The following is an 18,580-nucleotide window of genomic DNA, read 5'->3' as shown; positions in this document are numbered from 1 at the left end:
TAGCGGGGAGGGGTTACAGGGGTGGCTTCTGTGAGAAGCTGCTGGAAGCTTCCCCTGTGTCCGACAGAGGCAATATCAGTCGGCTCTAAGACGGACCTGCTGCCGGCCAAGGCAGCACCTCTGTGATAACATATTTAAGAAGGAAAAAAAAGTTGCTGGGACAGACAGAAATGGCAGCCCGAGGGAGGAGTGAGAACATGTAAGAGAAACAACCCTGCAGACCCCCAGGTCAGTGAAGAAGGAGGGGGAGGAGATGCTCCAGGCGCCAGAGCAGAGATTCCCCTGCAGCCCGTGGGGAAGACCATGGTGAGGCAGGCTGTCCTCCTGCAGTCCATGGAGGTCCACGGTGGAGCAGATCTCCACCTGCAGCCCGTGGAGGACCCTACGCCAGAGCAGGTGGGTTCCCGCAGGAGGCTGTGACCCTGTGGGAAGCCCGCGCTGCAGCAGGCTCCTGGCAGGACCTGCGGATCTGTGGAGAGAGGAGCCCACGTTGGAGCAGTTTTTCTGGCAGGACTTGTGACCCCACGGGGGACCCACGCTGGAGCAGCGTGCTCCTGAAGGACTACACACCGTGGAAAGGACCCATGCTGGAGCAGTTCGTGAAGAACTGCGGCCCATGGGAGGGACCCATGTTGGAGAAGTTCATGGAGGACTGTCTCCCGTGGGAGGGACCCCACGCTGGAGCAGGGGAAGAATGTGATGAGTCCTTCCCCCGAGGAGGATGAAGCGGCAGAAAATAACGTGTGATGAACTGACCGTAAACCCCATTGCCCGTCCCCCTGTGCCACTGGGGGGGGTTGGTAGGGAATCCGGGAGTGAAGTTGTGCCCAGGAAGAAGGGAGGGGTGGAGGGAAGGTGTTCTGAGATTTGGGTTTATTTCTCATTACCCTACTCTGGTTGATTTGTAATAAATTGAGTTAATTTTCCCCAAGCGGAGTCTCTTTTGCCAGTGATGGTAATTGGTGAGTGATCTCTCCTGTCCTTATCTCGACCCACAAGCTCTTTGTTATATTTTCTCTCCCCTGTCCAGCTGAGGAGGGGGAGTGATAGAACGGCTTTGGTGGGCACCTGGCGTCCAGCCAGGGTCAACCCACCACAGGGGGAAATGATGTACTTAAGAAATTATGTACTTAAGCCACACGAAAAAGGCCACAAAGGTCTTGTGAAACAAGATCCCCTTTGTATAACCAATGCATGCCTTGCTAACAACTGTGCCCCTGAAGAAGAACTAAAAGACTGAGAAGAAGGGAACATCCTACCCCAGGAGGCGCCAAAAAGTTGAATAATTGCTAATAGGCATGAAGTCAGAAAAATCTTCGAAAACTGGAGGAAAGGTAAAGAAAGGTGGCAGGGGGAGATCATGACCACCAACTCAATTCCACACCAAAAAGACTTACCCCCCCAACTCTCCTTGAGCATGTGCTGTAAAAGAAAAGAACACTGTACCTTTAATTCCAAGCAGGGAAACTTTAGCCCAATGGAAACTGTGCGAGATAAGCGACTCCCAGTAATAGTTTTTGGAAGAACTTTGGAAATTGAATATGTATAACTGAACTGTATAAATTGCTTGCCCATTTAGGCATGAGGGGTGCTAGCTTTGCGGATTACCACCTAGCCCCCATCTTTGCGTAAACAAGAACTGGAATAAAATACCTCTGCTCTGTGTTTATATTGGCATTTTGCACACCGGGTGAATGACCCCACTTTTGGGACAACAGTGGGGCAGGCAAAGCACCGCATCCCGCAGGCCGAGGGGCTCAGGCACCCACGTCGCTGCCGGAGGATTGCCGGCAAGAGGTTTGGCATCTGGAGAGGGGCTGCTGGGCCAGGGTGCCCAGGCACCCACCCCACTCCCCCAGCCGCAGCCACGAGTGCTCTCAGTGCTGGAGCAGAGGCCGTAGCAGCTGCCTGTGCCCAAGCCTGTCCCGAGCGGAGGGAAGACTTTGCTGGCGAGGAGCAATCCAGTGAAGGCATTGCTGAAATTGCTGGGCTTGAAGTTGCTGCCGGGCCAGGAGGGTGCCGAGAGGTCCTTGTGCAGGAGGAGGGGTGGCAGCGCCTGGGCACCGTTCAACTCCGGGGAGCTGCAGAGCAGGGAGTCCCCGAGGCCGTTGGGGAAGGTCGCGGCCACCGCCTGCGCTTTCCAACCCGGCTGGTCCATCAGCTCCTCCGCCACCTCCCTCTTGGCCCTGGCTGTCTTCTTGGAGCCCTTCCCGCAGAGCCGGACCACCCTGATGCTCTCGCCACGCGGACAGCTCTGGTGGCCGAGGTCCTCAAGGCTCCTCAAGGCTGAAGCGCTCCCCAGGCTCTTGTACTCCACCAGTGCGCAGTGCTTGCTCAGCAGCTCGGGGAAGTCTGACGTGTATTTCCGCACATCCGAGGGCAGCTTGCGGCCCGGCCGCAGGATGCGATGGTGCCGAAGGGGCTGAACATCCTCGTGATGGTCTTGAGGAAATTCTTCTGGAGCAGCAGCAGCACGTCCTGCTCCAGGGGCAGCAGCTCCCAGGCCAGCAGCAGTCTGCTGGGGGGGACACTCAGCAGGGACTCGGGGATGGGGACCCATGATACCGAAAAGCCAGTCGAAGAAACTCTCTAAGACTCATTTTGGAGTTTTAGAAAGTAGGCATTCTTTATTGCAGCGCTGGATGCACGGGGGATAGTTCCACCTAGCACGCGTGCCACAGCTTCAACAGGTTATATGGAGTAACCAATTACATATTAATCAGATTAGTATACATATACATAAAAATTATTGTAACTGAGTATCATAGTATTGCCTACATCTGATCACATGCAACGGTTCTTCATTTGAGTCAAAGGGCTGCTTTTGCGACCACCGATCCATTTCAAATTCTGTTGGCTGACCTTCAAGTCTTGTTCGTCATCCTTGTTCTTTGATCTTGGAGCTTAACATGGTTTCAGTCATATATGGTCAGTTTCAATATTAATCTTATCTAATGTACAGGAACATCCAGTCATAAGAGCAAAGAACTGTAAAACTTAGGAGTAACTACCTCTACTAGTTAATTACTTGGCTACACTTCTGTCTCTTTTTTCAATCATAGTGTTAGTATAAGATTTCTAATAATTATTTACCAAATCTCACTTTTACAGTCACCTAGCAGCAAACCAGTTTCCACGGCTGGTACAAAATATTAAAACCAACAAATATTTAGACATACCATACAGAATGTATGGACATATGCTATCACCCACCGCCTCACTTTGGTGCCCTCCTTGTTCACCTCCAGCAGCTCTGAGAACCGCAGGGTGTAAAGCGTCAGCCACCAGTCATGCGTCAGGTATTTCACCTGAGGGACAGAGGGGGCCACTGTGTCACTGTGAGTCTCCCCAGGCAGGGACCACCCTAAACCCATCATCGAGGCAGGCTGCAACCCCATCAACCTGAGGTCATGGCAAGGCAATATCCCCCTTTCAGGATTTGTGGGAGAAGGTCGCCTGTGCTCCCGGACCATGGCAAGAAGACACAGCTTCCCTGTACATCACACCACCAGTGCTTCCCTGCAGTTTTTTAGTTAAGGCATGATCTCTCCCAGAGCAGCCTGGGGGAACCACGGGCAGAAGAGGTGAACCCAGCCCTGGGCTTGGGGTTTGAGGACCCCTCACCGCTTCCACAGCCACCCTCCCTGGGTGGAGAACTGCTGCAGCACGTTGAAGGCAGACAGCAGGGCCCAGCTCTGCACCACCAGCGCTTTGCCGGGACACAGGCAGCCTGAGCAGAGCCTGGTCCTCCCCGAGCACCTCACCGCAGACAGCCAGAGCACACCCAGACACCCAGGCATCCTCCACGTGGAGGCCACTTCCCACCCCGGCTGGCCAACGCAACGGGCTGCCTACCTTCTTCAAGGATGTCAGCAGTTTGATGCTGACGAAGCCCATCTTGTTCTTCTGGACATGTTTCAGGTGAACTCTGCTCATTATAATACCAAAACACACCTCCACCCCCAAAGTTACCCACCTCCAAGGTGCGACCGCCCCCCACTGAGCACGCGCTCTGAATTTTCTCTAACGTATACCTTTAAAAGCAAACCGAGAGAACTTTATACGAAAGGAAAGGTATGTGTGACTAGAGTCACTCAAGCTCCACCGAAAAACTCAGAAAACATAAAAGGGCTTAAGAGAGGAGAAATGTCAGGGAAGACACCATCACAGACAAGTCGGGAGGACATTGCTGACTTCTGGGATCAGTCGATGGGCTGAGCCTCTCTCCCCCCCGCCATAGGGTTGCCTATTGTGTGAGATTTGAACACTCGGCTGTACTGAGTGCTTCCCCGGGAAACTTAGAATTCTTTAGAGCTCTTTTCTTTCATCATTTAACGCGCCTGTAGGCAACGGTATTGTCACCTGCACGTGCTTTGCAGACAGTCTATTTATCACGGGCAATCCAAAAGCACCTGTACCGTTGCTTTAATAAACTGCGCTGCTCATTCATCTAGTCGTGATAATTTGTTAGCGCAACCAAACTCCCGAAGTCTGGTCATTCTCGTGCGTTGAACGCAGCTAAGCCAGAGTGCAGTACGCTATTAAGGGCATCCCTCATCGTGATAGTTCAGCACATTGAACGCGACCGCCCTTAGAGCGTCGAATTGGACATCACTCAGAAATTAAACCCAGCCGTCCCCAGCCCCTCTGACATCTGAGGATAAGCTGGAACGCAAGGCGGTTTATTTTCTGCCAAACTTCTGGACTCGGTAACGCAACACAGCCCCCGGGGCCGGCGCCCCAAAGGCCTTCCTCCGAAGGATGCTGGGCCGAGGGGCGGCGGGCAGCGCTGCGCACGGGGGGCCCCCTCACACCACCCCCCCGTGTCGCAGTGCCACCACCCGGCAACGCAGCAGTCACAATGCCCCGGGGCACTATAAAAGGGGCAGCCTCCCCTGTCCCACTGCCAGTCTGCCTGGCAGGCGGCCCAGAGACATCCCAGAGGAAGTCTGTGAGGAGCCGCTGGAATTACTTGCCGGGCGCTGAGGGAGGAAGACCGGAGGCTGCACCAGGCTGCTGGAGACGAGAAGAACCACCAAGCCCTGGAGGTGCCCGAGGCCATCAGGCTTTTTTGGATGGAGAGCTGTGGCAAGACCAAGGGAATGCCTTCTTGAGGAGCACTGCAGAGCTCGCCGTCCTCACTCCCTGCGGAACCAGTGGCAGCAGCCGTAAGAAGTGGGATGCAGAGATGTTGCCAGGGCTCCCAGTGCTTTGGAGCACCCGCTGGTGGCCCGAAGGCGTGGGAAGGATTCTTGCCCCCAAGGTCGATCAGGCCGGGGGCACTTGGCCACTCTCGGAAGCCCCGAGGTGGCTCCAGGTTCAGGGAGAACAGGGCTTGGGCATCCTCTGGGGGGCGTGACCAGCCTGCGGGACCAGGAGGCAGGTCTTGCTCACACGTGCTCAGGGAATAGCCGATCGCCAGCTCTGGGGTCAGGAAGGAATTTTCCCCCGGCGCAGATTGGCACTGGGCCCCGGGGGTTTTTTGCCTTCCTCTGCAGCACTGAGCAGGACCACTTGTCAGGGCTCCTCCAGTCCGTTTTGGCTAGGTTACTGCCTGCTGCTCGTGCAAGATCTTGGGTAGCAGCCCCAGACTCCTAAAAGGAAGCTACCCTTGAGGTTTTTTCTTTTTTGGAGGAAGCTCTCCCCTTTGGGATCCACCTGTGACTCCTCCCAGGCATCTCCCAGAGCCTTTTGGCCTTTTCATAGCTATCTTTTCTTAGGATCTTAGGTCCGTAAAGCAGAGGCCAAAAGATTCTGGGAGATGCCTGGGAGGATTCTCGGGTGGATCCCGGAGGAAAGAGCTTCCTCCAAAGGAGAAAAATCATCCGGGGTAGCCTCATTAGACAAGTCTGGGGCTGCTACCTGGGATCTCAGGTCCTTATAAGAAAAGGCCAAAAGACTCTAGGAGACGCCTGGAAGGAGTCACAGGGGGATCCCGGAGGGCAGAGCTTCCTCCAAAAAAGAAAAAAACCTCAAAGGTAGCTTCCTTGGAGGAGTCTGGGGCTTCTACCTGAGACCTTAGGTAGGTAAAGCAGAGGACAGAAGACTCTAGGAGATGCCTGGGAGGAGTCTCAGGTGGCTGTCGGAGTTGAGAGATTTCTCTACAGGAGAAAAAAAATGTCTTGAGCTACTTACTTGGAGGAGTCTGGGGCAGGTAGCTGGGATCTCCGGTCCCGAACACAGAGGTCAAAACATTCTGGGAGACGCCTGGGAGGAGTCTTGGGTCAATCCTGGAGGAGAGAGCTTCCTGCAAAAGAGAAGAATCATCTTGGGTAGCTTCCTTGGAAGAGTCTGGGGCTGCTACCTGAGATCTTAGGTACGTAAAGCAGAGGCCAAAAGACTCTAGGAGATGCCTGGGAGGAGTCTCAGGTGGCTGTCAGAGTTGAGAGATTTCTCTACAGGAGAAAAAAAATGTCTTGAGCTACTTACTTGGAGAAGTCTGGGGCAGGTAGCTGGGATCTCCGGTCCCGAACACAGAGGTCAAAACATTCTGGGAGACGCCTGGGAGGAGTCTTGGGTCAATCCTGGAGGAGAGAGCTTCCTGCAAAAGAGAAGAATCATCTTGGGTAGCTTCCCTGGAGGAGTCTGGGGCTGCTACCTGAGATCTTAGGTACGTAAAGCAGAGGCCAAAAGACTCTAGGAGATGCCTGGGAGGAGTCTCAGGTGGCTGTCAGAGTTGAGAGATTTCTCTACAGGAGAAAAAAAATGTCTTGAGCTACTTACTTGGAGGAGTCTGGGGCAGGCAGCTGGGATCTCTGGTCCCGAACGCAGAGGTCAAAACACTCTGGGAGATGCCTGGGAGGAGTCTTGGGTCGATCCCAGAGGAGAGAGCTTCCTGCAAAGGAGAAAAATCATCTTGGGTAGCTTCCTTGGAAGAGTCTGGGGCTGCTACCTGAGGTGTTAGGTAGTTAAAGCAGAGGCTAAAAGACTCTGGGAGATGCCTGGGAGGAGTCTCGGGTGCATCCCGAAGAGGAGAGCTTCCTCCAAAGGAGCAAAATCATCTTGGGTAGCGGCCTTGACGAAATCTGGGGCTGGGCATCCCCTGGGAGGCGTGACCAGCCTGCGGGACCAGGAGGCAGGTCTTGCTCACGTGCTCAGGGAATAGCCGATCGCCAGCTCTGGGGTCAGGAAGGAATTTTCCCCCGGCGCAGATTGGCACTGGGCCCCGGGGGTTTTTTGCCTTCCTCTGCAGCACTGAGCAGGACCACTTGCCAGGGCTCCTCCGGTCCATTTTGGCTAGGTTACTGCCTGCTGCTCGTGCACCACGAAGATGGCCTCTCGTGCCCTGCAGCTAGGGGGAGGAAGGCTTTTTTTCCCCCACGGTGGGCTAGCAAGTGTCCCCGGGGGTTTTTTGCCTTCCTCTGCAGCACTGAGCACGGCCCCTCGCCAGGGCTCCTTTGGGCCGTTGTGGCTAGGTGCCCGCTGCTCGTGCTCCACGAAGGTGGCCCTCGTGCCCCGCATCCGGGGGGAGGAAGCTTTCGGACTCCCAGGCCGGGCTCCAAGGGATGCTCCCGGGGGTTGCTTCTTGTCCTCTGTAGCACTGAGCACAGCCCCTTGTCAGGGCTCCTCTGGGCCCTTTCGCCTAGCTCCCTGCCTGCTGCTCTTGCACCTCCAAGGCACCGCTCGTGCCCTGCCTCTCTCGGGCTCTCTTGCCCAGTGCAAGTCTGGAGCGGGAGCGGGAGCGAGCTCTGCTCTTCCCTTAGCTCCATTTCCCCAGGGCTTATGGCTTGGGCAAAACAGCCTGTGCTTGCAAGGGCTCCAGGCTTGCTGCCCCATCAGGAGCTGCCACTTTTCACCTCTCCCTGCACGCAAATCAAGCGCAGGGCCGGCACGAGAGCGCCTTTTGTGCATCGTTGGCCAAGAAGCACAGCGGCGGAGCAAGTTGCCGAACGCAAAAATACGCTTTTCACCTCTACCTGTCATACTTTGGAAAATACCCCACGGTACCACACACCTCCTCCTCCTCCTCCTTCTTCTTCTTTTGTGTGTGGTCGGTCCTGATCCTCATTCTGCACGTTCTCACTCTTCAGGAAACAGGGACTGCTTGGCCTGTATTCCTCCTGCTACTTTCTGTAGCTCTGGGACTTGCCTTTGCCAGGATGCAAAGGATGTTTTCTCAAGCTCAACTGAAGAATGCATCAGCCTGCTCCTGGCTACACAGGCACATTGTGTTAAGGCTTGTGAGCATCAGCTCTGAAACAGACTCAGAAAAATAAAAATAATAGCCTGTTTCCACTTGCAACCTTTGTGTTATGTGTCCTTCAAAGTGGTTTTGGAGCTGAAACCCCCCTGGCGTTTCAGGCAAATAACAGTCTCGTTGGTATTTGACTTATGGTGAGCACAGGGAACAGAGCAGAGTAGAACAGAACAGAATAGAATGGAACAGTTCAGCTGGAAGAAACCTACAACCATCATCTAGTCCGATTACCTGACCGTTTCAGGGCTGACCAAAAGTTCAAGCATGGTATTAAGGGCATTGTCCAAATGCCTCTTCAACACTGACAGGCACGGGGCATCCACCACCTCTCCAGGAAGCCTGTTTCAGGGTGTGACCACCCTCTTGGCAAAGAAATGTCTCCTCACGTCAAGTCTGAACCTCCCCTGACAGCGTGGTAGCAAGTGTCCCTTGGTGCCTTGGTAAGGAACGGTGAGGAAACCGTGCATGCTCTCTACATCTCTGCAGAGGGAACCAAACCCCTGTCTTTCACCTCTGGCATCACCACAACCAAAGGAATGTCTGTGGCCTACATGCCCTTATTTACATAGTCTGAAGGTACAGATCCATTTTGGCACCAACGCACAAAATGGCAAGGAGACTACCTCTCTTAATCTCTCAGTACTCAAAATACTAAATCCTAGAGGAAAAGGAGACTTGCCAGGGTTTGAGGTAAGATCCGAACATCTTCCCACAAACCGAGGTAGGCAAAGAACTCTCAGAAAGGTTCAAGTCACAGGTGAGCTGTGGAAGTTTCACCCATGGCTGAAGCGCCTTTGGTATCCCATACAAACACGGCCAACGCGCGTGTTTAATAGAAAGGCTGCGCAGCTGGGTTTCAGTGGGACAAGGGGATGTGACGGCAATAGCAGCAATGGGCTATTTTGACAGTTTGGAAGAGCTGTCTGTCCTTTGCCTGGCTGGGCTTTGGTCACGGATCCAAATGGTCCACGTCTGAATACGACCAACCTTTCCTTCCACCACACTGGGGTCACCTCCGCGCACTTGTTTCTCAAAGCCTGGCTTACTTCCGTGGCGGGCTCTTGGCACCCACCATCCCAACCTATGGCTCTGGTTACACTTTGGCTTGCCTCCAGGCTGCGGCTGCCGAAATCACCCCCCTTACGCCCCACGAAAAGGGGTTGTGTCCAGCCACATCAAGTCCCTGCTCCTCCTGGCTGCGGGGCTGCATAGGCTTTAGCTCTGGCGCAGAGAGGGGACGGCTAATAGGGGCGGTCTCTGCGCTGCACGCTTGGTTCCTGCCATGGCCCGAGAGAAGAGGAACAGCACCAGGCTTCTCCTTGTGAGCCGAGTGGCAGAGCAGGCGCCAGGGACACCCAGCAGCTGGGCCCAGGGCATGGCCGCCAAGGGCAGGGAGAGACCCCCGGGCCTCCCGGGCACAGCCACAGCCCGTGGAATGATTGCTGGATGGAGGTGACCTGTCGGTATGACACACGCCCCTGGACCCCCCCCCTCCCCCAAGGGAAGGTGAACCTCCAGGGAGGAACGCAGTGCACACGTAAAGAATCGGTTCCGTGGTAGCTCCCTAAGCAACGTGACCTGCAACTTTAGACGTCAGCAACACCAGGGGAGCTTGGTACGCTGACTCTGAAAAGGAACACGGAGGGTGGAGCGGAGCCGAGACCCCGTGGCCAGGCTCTGTGATCGCAGGGATAGGGAACCGGAACGATCGGAACGAGAACGCTTGCTCCCTGCATTGAATCCACTGAAGCAAGGAGGTAACACAATGGGGGTTCTGTTGAGCTAATGCCCTACACTTCTGGTTTCTATCACACGTGCCCAGTTCTGGGGTACTCACACGCAACAGCAGGTCCTTTGGGTGAACTTTGCTCATTACAACACCAAAACACACCTCCACCCCCAAAGTTACCCACCTCCAAGGTGCGACCACCCCCCCACTGAGCACGCGCTCTGAATTTTCTCTAGCATACACCTTTAAAAGCAAAGTGAGAGAACTTTATACCAATCAAAGGAAAGGTATGTATGACTAGAGTCACTCAAGCTCCACCGAAAAACTCAGAAAACATAAAAGGGCTTAAGAGAGGAGAAATGTCAGGGAAGACACCATCACAGACAAGTCGGGAGGACATCACTGACTTTTGGGATCGCTCAACGGGCTGAGCCTCTCTCCCCCCCCGCCATAGGGTTGCCTACTGTGTGAGATTCGAACACTCGGCTGTACTGAGTGCTTCCCTGGGAAACTTAGAATTCTTTAGAGCTCTTTTCTTTCATCACTTAACGCGCTTGTAGGCAATGGTATTGTCACCTGCACGTGCTTTGCAGACAGTCTATTTATCACGGGCAATCCAAAAGCACCTGTACCGTTGCGTTAATAAACTGCGCTGCTCATTCATCTAGTCGTGATGAAAAACAAAAGAAAAGAGAAAGCCCCAAACCCAAATGTAAAGGAGCCTCAGCGCCGGAGGACGAGCTCTCCTCTCTCAAAGCAGCCTGGGGGAACCACGGGCAGAAGAGGTGAACCCAGCCCTGGGCTTGGGGTTTGAGGACCCCTCACCGCTTCCCCAGCCACCCTCCCTGGGTGGAGAACTGCTGCAGCACGTTGAAGGCAGACAGCAGGGCCCAGCTCTGCACCACCAGCGCTTTGCCGGGACACAGGCAGCCTGAGCAGAGCCTGGTCCTCCCCGAGCACCTCACCGCAGACAGCCAGAGCACACCCAGACACCCAGGCATCCTCCACGTGGAGACCACTTCCCACCCCAGCTGGCCAACGCAACGGGCTGCCTACCTTCTTCAAGGGCGTCAGCAGTTTGATGCTGACGAAGCCCATCTTGTTCTTCTGGACATGTTTCAGGAGGAAAGCATCCTTGGCCAGGTTCTCGTCAGAGAGGTGGAATTCCACCTGGGACGCAACCCTCCTGACCAGCTGCCGGTCAGGGACAGAGTAGCTGCAGTCCAAGAGATCAGCCCCCAGAACATCGCTCGCATCGCAGAAGCTCCCGGCAAAGCAGCAGGGACACGGGTGTGACTTGGTGGCCTTTGGGATGTGCAGCACTGCCCGGTCCCAGCCACAGCGGTGCAGATGGCAGAGTGTTGAGGAGCGGGGTGGCTCAGCTGCGCTCTGAAATGAAACGGAGTTTTATGGTTTTAGAAGCGCGCTTGCCTTCACGCCCCCAGCATCGGTCCCTGCCACAAGTTACGCAGCAGATGGCCTTGCGCAATCTTGCAGCCAGAGGTGCCTCACCAACAGAGCGCCATCTCTTTAATTAACAGGATACAGGCCAGGAGAGATCTTTGGCCTCCGGTTCACGGCAGTTGTCCTGACTCCCCCAGGCCACACACTGTTCACACAGCGGGAGCGAGAGGCCTGTGTCCTTGGTACCAGGGGGTCCTTGCTAGTGCCGAATCCTCCAAGCACGAGGAGGGGATGTACTAACCCCATCCCTGGGGTCCCGTAGAGCGCAAACAGCCCCAGCGCCCCGACACCGGACGTTGGGCAGAATCCAGTCCTTTTCTGGGAGCACGCGGCGGCGGGTACCGTCTCCTCCTGGGTGTCACGCACCCAGGGAAAGCGCCGCCCCCTCCGAGGGGGATCCAGAGCTGCTGCTTTTCCCATCAGGAGACTAAAAGACCTGACAGCACTACTGGAGCGAGGGCTGGGGGAAAGCGTGCCACCGAGCGACACCGCGTGACCTTCCTTCGCGCCCTCGAGGTCCTTTTTCCTATTTCTGCCTCGCTCCGGTCAACGCAGCGAACAGAAGCACGGGCAACAGTCGCAAACGCATTTGCCATCTGGCGCAAGGAGGCTGCGGCTGCAGCTTGGTCCCCGCTCGGCTCGGCTGAATCAACTTGTTCTTCTTCCCCCACCGGAAAAATACTGTTGAAAGCAAAGAGGATTTGCACCCGCAGACCCTGAGAGCCGCCTGTAGGCCCCGGGGGCACCCCAGCCTCCCTTAACCCTTTCCCTCCCCAGGAGGAGCTGGGGAGGCTCTTGGGGGTGGGGCGGAACACAGGGAGCCCCCGCATTCCTTCCGGGGAGACGCCAAAGAGTCCTTGGCAGCCAACAGCCAGAAGGGACCATGGCGCGGCCACCAGTGCAGCTCCCACTGCCTGGGCCCTGGGGCCCCCCGGCACCCCAGCTTTTCCAGACATTCGTGCTCCCCAAAAACTTCTACCCTCAAGGTAGGGACTGACCCCAACCCCTGCAGCCCAGGGATGCTCTTGGGGGGCAAGAGCAGAGGTGACCGCCGGCCATCGCTCCTCTCTCTCTTAGGCTCAGCCAACCTGTGCCGCCTGCCCGCGCGGGAGCAGCCCTTCCCTGCAGCCCGGCCACCCCAGGCCCCCCAGGCACCACCAGCAGGTATGGCACCCCAGTCTGCTCTGGCACCTTCCCCATCCCCATCACACCCCTTCCCCCGGCACTTTTCACATGGGGGTTCACCAAGCCCCGGTGAGCATCCTTGCCCTCGCCCGGGCGGCGCGTGCCCAGGAAAGCCCATCTGCAGAGAATTCCCCAAATATTTGGGGCCACCTCTCCCGTTTCACCTCCTAGATGCAAGTCTCCTCCCCGATTTGCAACCCCGTCCCACCGGCACAGCAGCTCACCCCGTGGGGATCGCCCCGGCCACAAGCTCCCCACGCCCCTGGCCCAGAGCTGGGGGATGTCGGCCATCGGGGCCGGCTCGGCGGGTGCCCCTGGAGAGTCTCCCCGCACCAGCACGGCTCCCCCTCACCCACACAGGGCTGCAGAGGGCTCCATGTGGCTGCCTCTTCGACCCCCGCGTCTTCCGCATCCAGTGGACAACCACCCACCTGCCTCCGCCGGCCACCGCCACGCTCGGCCAAGGCGCCGCTTCTCTGCCGGGTGCTGCCCTGTGGGGTCCCGGGGGCTGCGGGGCCCCCCTGGCCTGGGCAGCCCCAGGGACCCCCCAGGGCCAACCACGATACCTCGCACCCTACAAAAATCAGAGGAGTGGGGTGGCCCCAGCCCCTCCGGTGCTGCTGACAGCCATCCACGGCTACCAGCACATCGAGGGGCAGCTGGCGAAGATCAACATCTCCAGCACGGCCACCCCTGCGGGGGCACCCCCGGGCAGCGACATCCCCCCGGGGAGCGACGTCCCCCCCAGCCAAGCCCTTGGAGATGCCCTTGCTGTGGCTGAGAAAGTGGCTCTCCAAGAGGCCCTAATGCTCTTTGATTGCTCCCTGGGCGGGCTGGCGGTCAGCCAGCATGCTCCCAGCAGCAGCCCCATGCCTGGGGACGCTGGCGGCACTGGCGCAGCCACCCCCCACCGCGACTTCAGCTCGCTCTCGCTGCCTGAGGAGATGCTCACCCCTGACTACTGCATCCCCGAGCTCAGCGACGCCATGCTGAGCCTCAAAATAGTCAACGGCGGCGGGATGGAGCCCCAGGAGCCGTGGCAGGATGCGGGGATGGACCTGCCACCATCCCCACCTGCCACGGCAGGCAAGCGGAGGAAGAGGCAGGCGCAGAGCTCCTTGCCAATGCCACCCAGCAAGCGCAGGGCTCTTGCGGCCAACGTGGGGGTGTGAGGGGGGGGCGGGGATTAGACAGGGGTGAGAGGGATGGAGATGGGGGGAGTGGGGGGTGGGAGAGGAGGGGGGGTACTTGTTGAAGGGGGCGCCGGGGAGGGGGGTAGGGAGGGGTTAGACCAGCTTGGATGGGACCTTTCCTCTTGTCTTTTCAATTAAAAGCTCCTTCTCCAGAACCGCTCCATGCCTGTGTGGGAGGGGGAGGGAGAGCAGGGGGCACCAAGAAACAGCACCCAAGAGGTGCAAAAGCCCCGCTGAGCCCCAGATCCGAGCCGGGGAAAGCCCCGAGGGGAACCGAGCCACCCCCAGGGCCGAGTCACCACCAGCAGGGCAGGCAACGGTGGGGCGGGATGCGGACGACTCCCCTCTCCCCTTCCCCAGGGGGAGCAGCCCTTTGGTGGGGAAGCCAGGACAGACAGCTCCCTGCAGGACTCACGGACACGGCCCCACGCAGAAAGCAGCACAGAGCCCCTGCGACAAGGACAGACCTCGGGGGCCGGGGGGGACACGGGCACACACGACAGCAAGGGCTGCAAGGCCTTCATCTTGAACACCACCAGCGTCCCCTCCAGCGGGGACAGGGCTCGGTGCAAAGCCCTTCAAAGCCTCAAGACGATCATGGCCTTCCTCGGGTCCCACTGACCTCAGCCCCGGAGAGCCCAGCTTTGCCTCACTGACACAGCAAAATAACCCCAAATCACCCCAAGAATGGCGAGGGAGGGAGCTGCAGGCCAGGCAGGGACCCTCCTCCACTTGTCTGGCTGCACCTTGGGCAGCTGCAAGACCATGAAGGGGGGAGAAAAAATCAGAAGGAAAAAAAAAAAAAAACCAAAACACTGCACCAGCCAGAAAGTGCCTGGAAACTTTATCAAATGGTACATTTCAGCTTGGGGGCTTGAAGATTTACACCCGTTTACCAGTAAAACTCTCCCTGCATGCTGCAATTTGGTGGGAGCAAGATTTGTGGGTATGTCTGCACCCAAAACGCAGCAGTATGTGGCACCCTTTAACTGGTGTTCTTCCCAAGCCCATTCACCTTTGCAGAAAAAGGGATTGTCATCCTGCACATGGCACAAAGCAGGACACACGCAGCCCATGGTGGCTGAGAGGGTTATAAGGGAATAAATGCATTGAGCTGGTAAATTCAGCCACCAGCACTTGAAATCAGACAGTGAGTCCCAACTCAAGAAGCGCTCGCTCTCCTCCCTGCCATCACACCTCACCATCCAGCTATTAAAGCCATGCCATTGTACCAGCTGTCCCAAGGGTGGCCCACAGCATCTGCCCAGCTTCAGCAGGCACCAAGGCCAACCCTTACGCTTCCCCTGCCTGACCCTGACTCAGCTCCAGCCCTTCTGGGGCAGCCCGTGCAACTTGCCATGAGCTGCTATTAACACTCACGGGCCCAGTGACAGTACTGGATTTACTCCAGTTTATGTCAGGATCAGTGAGCTCAGCCAGGACATTCGGATTCTTCCCATCCTCCCACCAACCTTATTCATAAACAGGGGTTTGTTTGTTTTTTTTAGTATTTTAGGTAGATGTAATTACCGTGAAATGCAGCAAGAGGTCAGCAGGCTACATCATCACGCAGATGGTCCAGGAGATGAGCCGTGGTGAGCCGGGAGGACAGTCAGCCCCTGGAAACATTTTGAGACAACCAGAGGGTCGGGCTGCTCCAATACAGCTCTCTCACTCCTGGCTCTGGAGCCTTCATCTCACATTCCCCACATCCCTTCGGCCTTTCTAATCACAGGCTTTAAGGTCCCTACATACATCAGTGAGCAAATATTGATTTGCCTGCACTGCCTACAGATCATAATCTAACTCCACGCACCTTAAAGAAGCTCAGCGCACACTCCACGTTCTTACAGCTGCTTTGATTGCAATTCAGTCTCTAGTACAGTACCCTTATTTATAATGCCAGGGCTTCAGCGTGGTGCCTCAGGCACTCTAAAATTATTACAGGGCCCTTTTGACTTTCAACTCCCTTCTATTCAATTCCATTTTTATTTGTCAGCAGAGACTCCCATTGACCAGCAGTGGAAGCCAACCGTGCACAGGCAGACGGCGCTACTGCATGTTAAGCCAATCCTATAGAAATTACTTGCACGCGGCTCAACACGACGGGTCATCTCAGTTTGAATGAGAAACGCCGGGTCTGGAAGAGCGGGTGGCAGAGTGCTCCTGGGTGCAGCTTCCTTGGAGAGATGAGACATCCAGGCTTGGAGCAGCACCGGGGGTGCTCAGCTGCAGCCCCTCGACAGTGCCATCCGTCCGGCTGATGCAGCCATTGTTTAAAAAAACGGCGAGGGAAAGCGACTTTAAGAATCAGAGCTCCGGTGAAATCAAACTTCAATTATTTACCAAATCTCACTTTTACAGTCACCTAGCAGCAAACCAGTTTCCACAGCTGGTACAAAATATTAAAACCATCAAAATATTTAGACATACCATACAGAATGTATGGAAATACGCTATCAATTCCCCCCTTTCTGTTTGAGGCTACTAATTCTTTTAGTAGTCTCACTTGAACATAGCTTGTGTCACAGTTGCGCACAGCATTCCTTATCTCCTTCCATTCATTTATGCTAACATTAACAGGCTGTATTTAAGAGAAATGCTACTAACTTAGACAAATCTTTAAGTTGACAGCTTACTTAGCTGTATTTAGGAATACATGAACTAAGCTACAACCATGCTGTTTTAGAAGAAGGTACCTTTCATATTCCTGGGTAAAAAAACATTATATACGAAGACATTCTATGTAAATTTTATTTAATGGCTATATCCTTTCAGCATTTTTTTTAATATAATGACACCATTTCTTCAGCTAGAGAAAACAGGGAATTGCAGAACTACAAGAAATGGATTCCTGAGGATGACAGGGAGGTAAGTATTTTGTTAGCGAGTTATTGATGGTTTTATTTGCTTTTTTCTTATTTAATCTAGTGATGACTTTCCCCTTTGCCTGTTCTCCACCAGGATTCACTCTAACAGCTGGTGACCAGGCAATCACACTCACTCAGTAAGTTATCAAATACCAGGGGTCTTCGTTTGCATAGCCATGTTAATCTGGTGTTCACAGCACATCCTTCGGTTCACTTTTAATAAATAAATCCCACAAAGAAAATAGCAGAGGGGAAGGAAGGTTGCTGTGCTGCTTTCCAAAGCAAGCAGTAGCTCAAGCAGCCTCAGAAGGGATGGTTCTGCCCCCTCTACTGAACAGAACAGCATCCTCCTGCGTGAGCACTACTGCTGCTTTCACGAATAGGCCCTCTGAAATAAGGTGCTCAGTGTAAGGGTGAAGAAATCAAGCCCCAAATCAGTTTACTGCTGGGCCAGTTCCTGGCTTTGCATTTCCCACGACAGTCAAAAGGAAAATGCATTCCTGCACTCTAGAGACAACAGTTTTGATTTTCAGGCAAACTTTTTTCTCCTGTACCACCAGACCCTGGAGCCTCATGCATGGTTAGACTTTTTCTAACCTTGACACATCACTGCTATTGCAAAAGCTCCAACAAATTCCTTTTGCTCTCTGTTCAAGGAAAGTTTCACCAATCTCCAGGAGAAGAAAACAGCAGCCCCAGTTTAAATCCAGCCTGCGCTTTCTCTGCGCAGACAGTATGAAAGAAAAAACAAGAGGTGAAATGTAAGCCCAAGTACCGCTGGTTTCCTAACCGACTAAAAGCACGAAGACCCCACCCTTGAAACAACACAGTAAATGACCCTGTGACAACAAGCACAATCCCACAGAGGTCACCATATGCAGAAACACATCCTTCTTTCCCCAGCACCTTTTCCCTTGGCCCCCTCCAAACGCTGCCCGTGCGGGCTCCAGCTGTCTCCTACCTCTGAAGCACCTTCTGCCACAGCAGCAATGTTCTTCTGCAGAGTTCGACACCTCTGTCACCCCAACCTTAATCACAGGATAAATAAAGGGCCTGACAAAGTCTACAATGGGTCCATCTTTCTCAGCCTTGTCCTCTTTTTTAAGCTGCGGGGCTCTTTTCTGAATGACATTTTTCTAAGTACAGCTGGTAGATGAGTGTTAGAAATCGGTGCCAGGAGCTGGGGCTGGAAGAGAAGACAGGATTTTTGAGCTGGAAGGCGCGGGGGCCTGGGAGGCGGCAGAAGAGGGGCTCTGCAGCAGGGCGAGGGGCTCTGCAGCGAGGGGCTGCCAAACAGGGCGAGGCGCAAAGACGCCTGCGATGACGACTCACTGGGCAAGTCTGTATTAGCGACTATAGTCTCCGTTATCACTCCCCTTCCACCTTCTGGAAGGAGCGGGGCGGGAAGATTCTCCCTGTGGGAAGCAGTCTGGGACAGGACGTGGGGGAGACGTGGGGTTTGCAGAAGGGCTCTGAGCGAGCAGCAGAGGCTGCCGAGGCAGTGGTGCATCAGGAGCTCGGGGCAACAGGCGCAAGGCCTTTCCCTCCGTGCTGTGCCCCCACACTTACATCTGGACACCTGTGGCCAGGGCTACACTTGGGGCTGGAGTACGCAGGCAGGAGCCCTGCTGCCACCTCACCCCCTGCTTACACACCTACCCCACGCACAGCACTGCTGCCTCCTTCTCCTTACCAAGGAAGCAACAGCCATAAGCTACCTCTCCAGCACGTGCAAGCAGGGCAGTACACTTTGAGACGCGTTGCCTCTAAAAACATCCCAGACAAAACAGATGCCACGAGCGACAGTGTAACTCTCTGCCTCCAAAGAAGCAGGGTACTGCTGAGACTGTCCACTGCACACAGAGAGAGCACTTTCCACCAGCTGTACCAACACACCCTCACCAGGTATTGCCTGTTGATTAATTACTTGCACTAGCAGATC

At 55.3% G+C, this 18,580-nt stretch overlaps 1 protein-coding gene across 1 annotated transcript; it reads right to left on the bottom strand.

Moving 5' to 3' along the window:
• Positions 1-1,459: 1,459 nt before the first annotated feature.
• Positions 1,460-11,150, bottom strand: LOC138684119 (uncharacterized; the record flags this gene model as incomplete). Its single annotated transcript, XM_069777841.1, is given in 4 exon segments — positions 1,460-2,409; positions 2,412-2,587; positions 3,214-3,308; positions 10,983-11,150. Coding segments are annotated over 4 exon segments (1,182 nt in total), but the record flags the coding sequence as incomplete, so codon positions are not given.
• Between the last annotated feature and the right edge of the window lie 7,430 nt (positions 11,151-18,580).

This window comes from Haliaeetus albicilla, unplaced genomic scaffold (assembly GCF_947461875.1).
Source record: "Haliaeetus albicilla unplaced genomic scaffold, bHalAlb1.1 scaffold_128, whole genome shotgun sequence".
NCBI classification, from domain to species: domain Eukaryota; kingdom Metazoa; phylum Chordata; class Aves; order Accipitriformes; family Accipitridae; genus Haliaeetus; species Haliaeetus albicilla.
The sequence above is the reverse complement of the archived record's forward strand: the minus strand, read 5'-3'. Positions and strand labels throughout refer to the sequence as shown.